The sequence below is a fragment of the Tachysurus vachellii genome, chromosome 17 (genome assembly GCF_030014155.1).
Source record: "Tachysurus vachellii isolate PV-2020 chromosome 17, HZAU_Pvac_v1, whole genome shotgun sequence".
Classification (NCBI taxonomy): domain Eukaryota; kingdom Metazoa; phylum Chordata; class Actinopteri; order Siluriformes; family Bagridae; genus Tachysurus; species Tachysurus vachellii.
Genome location: NC_083476.1, coordinates 21,551,242 through 21,563,962, shown reverse-complemented (window position 1 = coordinate 21,563,962; position 12,721 = coordinate 21,551,242). Strand labels below are relative to the sequence as shown.

At 41.2% G+C, this 12,721-nt stretch overlaps 2 protein-coding genes across 2 annotated transcripts in view; both read left to right on the top strand.

The window, feature by feature from the left end:
* Positions 1-1,409: 1,409 nt before the first annotated feature.
* Positions 1,410-12,721, top strand: part of il12bb (interleukin 12B, b) — a 30,533-nt gene continuing 19,221 nt past the window's right edge. Inside the window, exon 1 of the mRNA XM_060890838.1 lies at positions 1,410-1,416. The gene's annotated coding sequence lies outside the window, so the exon portion shown is untranslated. The remainder of the gene's footprint in view (positions 1,417-12,721) is intronic.
* ubtd2 (ubiquitin domain containing 2) overlaps positions 4,715-12,721 on the top strand; it is a 17,913-nt gene continuing 9,906 nt past the window's right edge. Inside the window, exon 1 of the mRNA XM_060891485.1 lies at positions 4,715-4,900. Within this exon, the coding sequence (XP_060747468.1) occupies positions 4,762-4,900 (139 nt within the window). The 5' untranslated portion in view covers positions 4,715-4,761. The remainder of the gene's footprint in view (positions 4,901-12,721) is intronic.

Below are 12,721 nucleotides of genomic sequence, written 5' to 3'. Positions count from 1 at the left end.
TGAAATTAAACACTGCTCTCTTTCTGTGTTTCAGTTTTAGAGCATCATAGTAACGTACAGTAACATACTGTGAAATAGAATCAGACAAAAATGTTCTGAAAATGTCTTTAGTGTAATGTTTTGTATTTTGATAATAATTTATTACTATCTAGAGTCTGATATTTTATATTACGTTCACATTGTAAAGACTCTGGAGTTACAATATACACAAATTAGCCATAATATTAAAACCACTGACAAGATACATGAATAACACTGATGAATGATTATCTTGTCACAGCGCCACCTGTCATGGGGTGGGAGATAGAAGGCACCAAGTAGAAATAGAGTACACTGGGTACACGATCATCAGAACTGGAACACTGGAGCAATGATAAAGGTGGTCTGGTGTCATGAATCAGTGTGGCTACTTAGCTGGGGAAGAAGGTCAGCCAGAATAAGCAGCGTGATGAGGCATTGTGATGCTCTCAGTGATGTTCCCTAATGACAGTGTTCTCATTTAGCATAAACATGGAAAAAGTGTTTCAGGAACTGTTTGAGGAACATGTCAAAGAGTTCAGGGTGTTGACACGTGACACGGCTTCCACGTTCCCCAGATCTCAATCTGATCATCTACCACATCACATCTACAGGACATGGTGTTAGAAACCACAGCACACCTTCTGAGGTCTTGTGGAGTCCATGTCTGGAGCTCGACAATATTAAGACGGGTGGATTTAATTTTCAGTCTGAATGGTGTAGATCAGAGGACACGGGTCTAATGTAATTAATTAATCTGGTCTTATGTTTACTGTTCCACCAAGACGTGTGACATGACGTGACGTGACGTGACGTGACATACGGCTAAGTACGGTGACCCATACTCAGAATTCGTTCTCTGCATTTAACCCATTTAAAGTGCACACACACACACACACACACAGTGAACACACACACACACGCCGTGAACACACACCCGGAGCAGTGGGCAGCCATTTATGCTGCGGCGCTCGGGGAGCAGTTGGGGGGGTTCGGTGCCTTGCTCAAGGGCACCTCAGTCGTGGTATTGCCGGCCCGAGACTCGAACCCACAAACTTAGAGTTAGGAGTCAAACTCTCTAACCATTAGGCCACAACTTCCCCATGGTGACCATGGACGTGGACGTGGACGTAGTCGTGACCAAGACTTTATGATTTCATGCTTGTCTTGTTCCTTTTTTGGACTTTTATCATGGCTGATAGATTAAATCTGAACTGAAATAAAAACCGGTGTACACAAATTTGTTAAACACTGTTCTCTATGTCATTGCACTGTACTTGTTTACTCACTAGAGAGCACCACACGCTTCTTTCCGTAGACGTGTCGGCGTCGGGTTTGTGAGACGGAGAGGAAGCAGTCAGACCATGAAGTAGCTTAGAAAAGTAGAATAAAACAAAACCACTTGAGATATCTACTGATAATGGATCACTATATAGACAAGTACTGGACTGTGCTTTGATGTAATATAAAAGAACCTTCTGAACCAGGTTCTGAACTACGTGGAATTCCACTCTTTCACTCACAGACACGAAGTGAAGACAAGATCCTTTTAGCTGCCTTAAGGTTTGATGTGTTGTTCATTCTGAGATGGTTTTTCTACAGAGTGACTATTTGAGCTCTCTGCACGTCTCTCAACAACAAGGCGTGTGCATGCAGCGTTCATGCAAGTAAACAACAAAAGGAACACGACATCAATCACCACAGCAGATCAGCACCAAATGAACTAAATGGACACACACCGTGAAAGACGTATCCATGCGACTGCACTGAAAAAGAGATTAATCCATTTTAGAGATTACATTTAGTGGCCATTATATTACAGTAGGTACAGCAAAGGCAATGTTCTTCACCGTCCCCAGCTTAAAGTCTTTCACTTTTCTCAGCACTTTCCCTCTGCTTCTATGGTATTTCTGTGCTGTTAGGTTTTATAGTGATGTTGTCTTCTTCTAATTATTATTATTATTATTATTATTATTATTATTATTATTATTATTATTATGTAAACAATTAATGAATTAATTACATCATTATTTACTATTAAATACTGTAATTTAATTAAATATATTGTTATTGCTCCATATTGTAATTGTTCATAAATCTAACACAAAACACAAAAGTCCTGAACAGTACAAACAGCATGAAATCTGTAAAGGTTTTATTTGTAATATCGACCTTTAATATTGACCTGCATGAATAATTACTGCATGGCAGTTTGCCTGAAAGTGGAATTAATGAACTGGATGTTTTCCCCGTTAATGTTTGCCAAATAATTAACCATAAATATTTCATGGCCATTTCAATGAAAACAAACGAGTGCATGGACTAGTGCTGATATACAGATATACAGAATATTGCTTTTTATCCTGTGCATGATCAGAGCTGTCCTGTTTATTATATAGCAAGAAAGAAAGATAGATAGATAGATAGATAGATAGATAGATAGATAGATAGATAGATAGATAGATAGATAGAAAGCATGCAACTGGGGTGTAATGTTGGATGGACTGTAATCGATAAAGTGCTTGCAGAAAGCGGCGCCTCTCTGATGGACGTGTGCGGCTCCTAGAGCTGTTTAGAATCCTGAAGATGGCTGAGCTCCACAAAATACAATCACAGGGATTTCCATCAGACGTGAAGTGATGCGATTACACCATTTAATCTCTGTTACAAAGGGGAACACGCCGGCTGCCGAACGGACGTGACCTCGAATGAACGGCCATAAAAAAATGAAAAGAGACAATCAAACGTTCATGAGGAACATGAAGCGAGGGCCGAGTGACAGAGATAAAAAAAAAAAGACAACTAGGAAGCTCTATCATGGATTTATGACTAAAGTGATGTCAGCTAATTAAGCTACAGAGAGATTATAGAATTAATAGATTGTTATCAGGCTGCCGGGCGGCACTTTGGGCTTCATGCCTTCATTATGTAAAGAATAAAACAAGGTGTGCTGTATAGAAAATGACCACTGAGCACTGAGTTTTATTGCTTTTCTAACACAGAGATTTACCAGACGTTACAATTTAACCTGTTAAAGAACCGTTGGCCTCACACCTCCAGGGTTGGGGGTTTGATTCCCGACTCCACCTTGTGTGTGTGGAGTTTGCATGTTCTCCCCGTGCCTCGGGGGTTTCCTCCGGATACTCCGGTTTCCTCCCCCGGTCCAAAGACATGCATGGTAGGTTGATTGGCATCTCTGGAAAATTGTCCGTAGTGTGTGATTGCGTGAGTTAATGAGAGTGTGTGTGTGCCCTACGGTGGGTTGGCACTCCGTCCAGGGTGTATCCTGCCTTGATGCCCGATGACGCCTGAGATAGGCACAGGCTCCCCGTGACCCGAGGTAGTTCGGATAAGCGGTAGAAGATGAGTGAAAGAATGAATGAATGAAGAACCTCACGTTATGCTTTTTAACCATTTGCAGGTGAACAGGATGAGTTCTCACCTATGTTCCTATAGACAGCTATCATCTACAGAGTTTTCTCATCAGTGTCTCTACTCGGTCTTATTAATAAGACTCGTTATTAAGCCTGCTTATTAGAAATAAGAATAAGATTTAAGCTCTAATAACCTCTAACACTGGAGACTCCTTCCATAAATGTTCAAGTAAAGCAAAATCTTTTTGATATGATTAATGATTATACATTTTTCTATCTTAAATAACAAGACTTCATTTTTAAATTCAGATGATGATTTGTTTCAGCAGTTCATTAATCACCCTTTTGGCCAAGCAACAGTGCTGTTGAATGAATCATGATGCCAAATAAAAATTAATTCTAGACCAAAAATGAAATACAGAAATGTTAAATGTTACTTGATAAAGTATTCACAAGCACGTTTTTCTAAAATAATATGAGGAGTAAAAAAAGACTTGTTTGGTAAATTAGAATAAAATATACGATGACATAACTGGCTGCATCTTCTACGTTTCCTTGTGTGTGTGTGTGTGTGCATGTGTGTGTGTATATGTGTGCGTATGTGTGTGTGTGCATGTGTGTGTGTGCATGTGTGTGTATATGTGCATGTGTGTGTATGTGTGTGCGTGTATGTGTGTGTGTGTGCGTGTGTGTGTGTTTTATATCTTGATGTAGATCAAATGGAACCCCCAAGGATAGGAATATACTGTATGCTGATTGTGACCTTGTAGGATTGTTTATAGACAGAAAGATCTGTCTTTCTTTTTAGTATTTTGTAAAAACAGAAGCTAATAATAGAGACAACATATGTTTGCTTTGGATAAGAATAAGTTGGGTTGCAGGGATAGTTTCAAGGTTAGTCTTGTGTGTGTGTGTGTGTGTGTGTGTGTGTGTGTGTGTGCATGTGTGTGTATGTGTGTGTGCATGTATGTATATATGTGTGTGTGTGTGTGTTTTATATCTTGATGTAGATTAAATGGAACCCCCAAGGATAGGAATATTTGTTGATTGTGACCTTTTATGATTGTTTATAGACAGAAAGATCTGTCTTTCTTTTTAGTATTTTGTAAAATTTTGTACGTTTGGTTTGAATAAACTGGGGTTGCAGGGTTAGTTTATGTGTGTATGTGCGTGTGTGTATGTGTGTGCGTGTGTATGCATGTATGTGTGTGTATGTGTGTGTGCATGTGTATGTGTGTATGTGCGTGTTTGTGTGTGAGTGTGTGTGTGTGCATGTGCATGTGTATGTGTGTTTGTGTGTATGCATGTGTGTGTGTGTGTGTGTGTGTGTGTGCGCGCGCGCACTCGGCAGCCCGCCTCTGGCCGGCTGATGCTGTCGTCTCGTCCCTGTCCATTCGGCTCAGGAAAGGGGGGAGAGACGAAGCGAGAGAAAACATCCATGGGTGGCTGTGTGGGCAGTCATCATGACTCTTCGGGCAGCTTAAACGAAAACTCAGACGGAACTGGAGGTAGGAAATGAAAGTTGTACACAGCCGGCCATGTTTTATCTCATTATTGTGTGTTTCGTCTCTCTTTCTCTGTATCTCCTCTCCTCCTCTTCTCTTCTCTTCTCTCCTCTCCTTTCCTCTCTCCTCCTCTCTCCTGTCCTCCACGCTGCTTCTGTAAACCATATAAATCTCTACTTTCAGCCCAAACGCCTTATACGAACACGTTACATTACTGTACACTCTGCTCTCTTCTTCCCCTCACAGGCGTTTGCTATAAATATTTCATCTTTGTGCTAGCATGCTAACATGCTAACTCTAACACAGAGCCTCTTGCTAGCTTTGTGGCTAATAAAATGTGGGTCAGGGGTTTAAGTACCTCAGTGATTCTATTAGTTTTGTAGACAATGTTTATCTACACCACCTATTAATAGTAGATGGCTGACCTTCTTTCTTTCTTTATTTATTTCTTTATTTATTTCTTTACCACATGGTGCGTTTGGGTTTGATTATAAATAAACATCTGTGTTTTAAAAGTCATAAACAAACTTGACGAGGAGAAGCTAACGGTTTTCTATGCCGTGTTGCCACGGAAACGTCGCACGAGCCACTCTGCATTTCCGGTTATAATTATATTAGATCGTATTAACTGTTGTAGAAGATTGTTAATTGCCCCCCTGTTGTATTCCTGTTGCCCCTGGAGAACTTCCGGTACAGATGTTATTAATTCTACATCCATCCATCGATACAGTAGGGGGCGGGGCTAATGAGACAAAGGAGACTGAGATGGAAACTAGTGCATATGTTTCTGTAATTAGCTCATTAATGCTTCTGAGACTTATAAAAAGCTGGAGCTGCGAGAAGACGTGGACTCCTGAAAGCTTTCTCGTGACATAAAAACCTCCTTGGTGGTGCGAGTGTGAACCAGGACAAAAAAAAACACGCTCTCGCGTTACTCGGTGAGACGACTGGACACCCGGGACCGAAATAAACGTCGTGAGAGCTTCTGAGTTCACTTTCGCAACCCGGCGATCCCGTTACAGACGCCGACATTCGATTCCTTTCGCTTGTTTACATGTTTGGTTTGTTTTGTTTTCTCGCTGCATGTATGTAAAGGAACCGAAAGACATTCGCAGATAAGAAAACAAGGCAAAAGAAGGAGTCATAAAAATAGACCCGGTGAACAGAGACGACAGAGACGTCTGTCATACCGAGCTCAGGCGGTAGTTGTGTGTGTGGCCGTCCGAATATCCGGGACGCGTCAATGCGCTACGGCTCTGTCCTTCGTCTAAGATCTACAGAACACACGGATTGTTCAGGTCACTCGAATCGAATGTCTGACTCGACACGACTTGACTCGACTCCAGGAAACGAATCGAACCTGCAGTGTGTTTTGGGTTGCGGTGTTTTTTATAGAACTGAGCTGTAGAACTACAGAGATCCAGAATGTGTCCCGGATATTTGGACCAACAAACAAAAATAAACGTTTTTGTCTGTTTATGCTTTTTTGTTTGTTTGTTTGTTTCATTTCTTTACATTCAGTGCGAACAAACCGAACCGAACGTATCGAATGTTTTTCTGATTCCGATTCGGTATCCAGACGAATCGGTGTGAAAGCACTCTGAGGTTCCTTGGTGCAGTTTACCTCATGGATTAAACCCAATCGAATCAAAGCCTCAGTGTTTTAGGTGTGTGCAGGCCGTTATTGAAACGTGAGCCAACTAACCCGTCGTGCGAGCGTCAGATGCAAAAACAAATGCCTGAGGAGAGACCAGGAGGACAACAGAAGGAAAATATCTCCTGGGATAAAAAATACAAAATACAAATGAGGCATGTTGCTTAGAAAGAGTTTAAATAGGTTATTACATCATAACATCGTGTTGTTATGTAAATATATCTGGCCACACCCACTTTTCTAAATGATGGTGAAAACTGAGAAGGGCAGTTTAATGAATCAGGAATTTTTGTGCTGTGTAAGAATTACAGACAGAATTAATGTAGCGTTAAATAACGAATCTCAGACAAAATAAAGACAGTGACGAAATGTTTGGAAATTCTGGCGTCCAATCTGGGACACATCACACCTTCTGTCGGATCGAATCAAATCGTCCCAACACCGAATCGAATCACTTCGGATCGGTTCACCGGTGAACCTCGGAGTGTCATAAGGTTACATTGGTTTTTATTAGGGTTGCAAAGGGGCGGAAAGTTTCCGGTAAATTTCCGGAAACTTTCCACGGGAACTTAATCTGGGAATTTTGGGAATATTCCAAATTGGAAACTTTACGGGAATTTATGGAAATTTAATGGAATTTCTGGGAATTATTTGGAAATATAGGGAAATGTATATAAACTATATCACATACAAATACAAACATAAACAAACATTTTGTTTGGTCATAAGCAGACGTGCATGCAAGGTAATACAAATTTTAACAATGATCTCTTGACTGATTTAATTGTAAGTAGAACTTTAATCGATTCTTTCATTGAGTAACACATGCATAATAAACATTATTATGCTTGTAATAAACTTAATAATTGTAATGAACATATTTCCCTATGATTGCTGTAAAATGAAAGCACCCCCACCCTCACCCTTCTAAAAAAGTCCCAATCAAAATGTAAAATGAAGCATTTTTCCTCAACCTTATTAGGTCTCTGCTTCTGTGGTAGTCAAGGCCTGGAAAATGGAGGTGAATCCACCTTAAGTGATATATGGAGGATTTTTTTTATTTCAGGGGGAGTGAGTGTGTGTGTGGGGGGGGAGGGTCATCAAATTACCTGTGTATGTGTAACAATCCTAATTTACTGCTTATTAAGAGTTAGTAAGGTAGTTATTAAGTTTAGGTATTGGGTACAATCAAGAATGCAGAATAAGGTAATGCAGAATAAGGCATTAATATGTGCTTAATAAGTACTAATAAATAGCCAATATTCTATTAATATTCATGCTAATAAGCAACTAGTTAAATGACCCTAAAATAAAGTGTTACTGTGCATGTTATGGAAGAATGTAAGTACCTGCAGGGGGTTTGGCCTCAACTTAAATTGCATAAAATCTTGTTGTTTTAAACACAATTATGCTGCAAGATTTTTTTTTTGCCTTGTTATAGGCAACTCTGCATTTTTTAAAATTCCCAGTTTATTTCCATATATTCCCATTAATTCCCATGGAAAGTTTCCAGCCTTTGAAAATTCCCGGAATTTTGCAACCCTAGTTTCTATATTGTATCATGTATCGTAGCAAACATTCTAACCTCGGGGATTTCATGTAGCGAGCCAGACGGAATTTATATCGCTCAGTGTCGCATCGATTCACTTCAAGGACAACGTGACACTGGGAATGAAATTATGAACCTTGCATTATGCAGCATCGATTTGTCACAGACGTGACGCACGAAGATCTCATCTGTAACCCAGCGCTATTTAGTGTACGCAATATTATCGTAGATATTTTGCCTCTCTGTTTCTGATTATTTTAGCGCTTGCGAGTAAGTAACGCTCTGTAACGATGCGGTACGACGAATCGCTCTTCTTTCCGCTCCATGACGCTGCCACAGATCGACACATAGTAAATATTTTAAATGCAGTATTTGCGATAATTTAATAAACAATAATCACAACATGAAAGTTTGATGTCCTCCTGGGTGTCAACGACTCCTTTATAAATAGTTTATTTGAGATTCTGCACCTTATCGTATCTCGTGTTCAGCGGTACAGACGCTGTTCCAAACACGTGTAGCGGGTTGTAGCTAATGCATCAGAGAAACAGCCCTGGATGTTGTTTTGGGTCTCCATCTGGACAGTTTTGCCTCAGGTTCCTGAAGAACCTGGTGTCATCTTCTGAATATGAGTCAGTGTTTGATGTTCTGAGATGCTTTTCTGCTCACTGCGTGTGTAAAGTCTGGTTATTTGAGATACATTCTCATTCTCCTCTTCCTCCTCTTCCTTCTCTCTCATCGTCAAGGCCACAAAACTCAATGTTTTTTTTTTTTAATGTTAAGTTTTCTGTTGTGTGTGAAAATTCGAGATGTTTCTGAAAAGTTGATTCCCACAACCACAGACTTTTTATTTTTTTTCAAATTCGTCACCATCCGACTTTGTGCCGACTTTGTCATCATCAGCTGATGAGCCGTTAACAGGAAGTCAGACTTCCAGAGTTAACACAGTCGTTTGTGGTTCCTGGGCGCAAGACAAGACGAGACAGAAGTTGTGCAACTTGACCTGCAGCTTATCATGTGATCCAAGCTGAAGCTCTCACGTAAATAAGACATCTGTTGCCATCGCTTTATTTCCACCGCTTTCTTCCCTTTGGGACACGTGACCCAGCTGCTGAGGATCTGAAAGACACAGATAGCAACAAACTCCATGACGCTTTATTACATCATTAGTATTAAGCATGACATTATTTTTTATTATTTATTACATCAATAATATTAAGCAAAACATTATCTTATCATGGGGGTCACGGTGGGTGACCCCCATGGGTGGTTAGCACGTTCGCCTCACACCTCCAGGGTTGGGGGTTCGATTCCCGCCTCCGCCTTGTGTGTGTGGAGTTTGCATGTTCTCCCCGTGCCTCGGGGGTTTCCTCCGGGTACTCCGGTTTCCTCCCCCGGTCCAAAGACATGCATGGTAGGTTGATTGGCATCTCTGGAAAATTGTCCCTAGTGCGTGATTGCGTGAGTGAATGAGAGTGTGTGTGCGCCCTGCGATGGGTTGGCACTCCGTCCAGGGTGTATCCTGCCTTGATGCCCGATGACGCCTGAGATAGGCAGAGGCTCCCCGTGACCCGAGGTAGTTCGGATAAGCGGTAGAAGATGAATGAATGATTATCTTATCATTCACAACGTCCCACAGGACAGTCCTCCTCCTGTCCAGCAGGGGGCACTGTGTCTACCCGTTCTCGCGCCACTTCCTGGTTTTTGCCTCACACGGTGTTGATTCGGCATTCGCTAAAATCCAGGGGTTTCGTTACCACGACGTAAAGTGGGCGTGTTTCTGGAGGTCTTGGAAGAACGCCCTCTTTCAAAATAAACACCATACTACGAAGGACAAAACAGTCATACAGGTAGATTTATTTTAGAAAACAAATAAACAACCAAAAACTACGGTTAGGGTTAGGGTTAGATTATCAAATAGGCCACGCCTACCCGATGACGTAATATCTGTTACGTTGTATTGAAATCCCTGGAAATAATTGTCCAAAAAACTAAAAACAAACCAACAACCAAACGTTTTTCTAACCGAAGGCGTCTCAGAGACGTGACGACGTTATCAGAGGTGCGGTCAGGAGCTGCTGATAGACAGAGACAAGCTGAAGCCCAACACAACATTTTCGATGTTTCTACAGGAATTACACATTAAACAGTAACGAACGATGAGATCGATCATGAACTCGTGAAAACTTTAAATGTTCAAATATTTTTAAAAGCTTTTCTTGGCTGTATGTTATTATAGTGACGTTAATAATCTTAATAAAGCTAAAAGAAATGACTTGAGTATTGAGTCTCGCTGCACTTTCCTCCAGCACACGTCTATAGGATGGAGACGATGCTCCTGTTTGTTCCTCTCTTCTGGAGGGTCGGGTTCGAGCCGATCGTTCCCAGATGTCTGTGTGGTGTTTGTGCTGTGATGTCGTCTTGACGAGAGACTCACGCGGTCTGAAACACACCCTTTATTTAGTGATGTATACTGTATACGTTTAAACTGTGTGCTGTAATAGCACGGCTGTGCGAATGCGTCTCTCTCTCTCTCGCTCTCTCTCTGATAAACACTCACTCGGGAACGTTCAGCAAGTTCCATTCACACTGGAATCCTCAGCAAACATCTTCAAATCCTGTTTCCAATCTGGGGAAAGCTGGAAAAAAGAGAAAGTCTGAACCCCTCTTTATAGGGCTGTGTAAAAGCTCGTTAAAACAGCTGATTGTTTCCACGTGTCACTTTTCCAGCACCACATGAGCGCTCGGGGTCGGACACGGGAAAACGAAATCGAATCGGTTAATGACGAGCGCCGGGTGTCTTCCTGTCTGTCTCTGATCTCCATCGGTTCACTTATTAAGCTGTCAGACTTTACACCAGTAACATTCCCACACTCAGATCTTTACTCTCGGGTGAAACGATCGTCTTACACAATGCTTACATTTTCAAATAGAGCTTCATTATAAATCCAGATCAGGGACAGTCATCGGTTCACTTGACATCTCTATTAGTTATTTATAAAAGATCTGAATTTGTGATGGTTTTTTTATCACCTAATATTTGCACGTCAATCGACTTCGATTACAATTACAATCTAAATGGAGCAAATCTAGAAATGCAGCAATGTTTTGAATGTAAATACATTGATAAAACCTGAAATAATCAAAAATCCACATTCAGGACAAACATTTCATAAATTATACTGATGACTAAAGTGACCATCGTACAGAATATCGTACAGAATATCGTACAGACCATCGTACAGAATATCGCACAGACTATCGTACAGACTATCGTACAGACCATCGTACAGAATATCGCACAGACTATCGTACAGACCATCGTACAGAATATCGCACAGACTATCGTACAGACCATCGCACAGAATATCGTACAGACCATCGCACAGAATATCGTACAGACCATCGCACAGAATATCGTACAGACCATCGTACAGACCATCGTACAGACCATCGCACAGAATATCATACAGACCATCGTACAGAATATCGTACAGACCATCGCACAGAATATCGTACAGACCATCGCACAGAATATCGTACAGACCATCGCACAGAATATCGTACAGACCATCGTACAGACCATCGTACAGACCATCGCACAGAATATCGTACAGACCATCGTACAGAATATCGTACAGACCATCGTACAGAATATCGTACAGACCATCGTACAGACCATCGTACAGACCATCGTACAGAATATCGTACAGACCATCGTACAGAATATCGTACAGACCATCGTACAGAATATCGTACAGACCATCGTACAGAATATCGTATAGACAGAATATCATATGTGCTTCTTCTGTGTGATTTGATTCAGATTCACACTGAATTTTATACATCAAACATCAAAACTTCCTGCAGAATCGTTCATTTCAGCAGCACAAAGACAGATTTGCAAGTCTACATTACAGCACAGTAAAATTCTTCCTTCACGTATCCAAAGTTTGGAGGTCGGTGTCCAAGCACAGGGTCAGCAACGAAACAGCTCCCTGGAACAGAGAGGGTTAAGGGCCTTTCTCAAGGGCCCAACAGTGGCAGCTTGGCAGTGCTGGGGCTTGAACCACTTCCTCTCTCTAGTAGCTCCACCCACCAAGAAAGGTTGTTTCTAAGGTAACACAGCGACCGGAGACAGCGTGTGAACCTAGCATGATCCCGGACGTCCGCTGGGAGGATTTTCGGAGTTTAGTCTCGTAGTAGATTTTACATTCTGGAATTTTAATCATAATCGTGTCCATCTTTAAGTACTAAAATTACTGGATTTTATCAATGAAAGCTCATTTACATATCAGATCTACAGTAAAGGTTCTGGGTTCCTGCTGGACTCTTGTGTAAAAGTAGCCAGATGCTTTTTTTTATTGATTTTTGAACTGCATTCACTTGTCTGTCCTGATACCGACACAGTGGCAGCTCCTGGGCACAAGGTGGCGCAATGACATCACACCTGATGTGTTTTTAAAAGAAATGACATGCATGACATCATCAGCTCATAGTCATAGCAACAAATAACATTCAGCTCTTCCTCTTTTTAATTCCTTCCTGAGTTTAACACATCATGTAGTAAAGAAAGATGTATAATCGTTGACATGGTGAACGTTTCTGTGGAAGGAGTCTC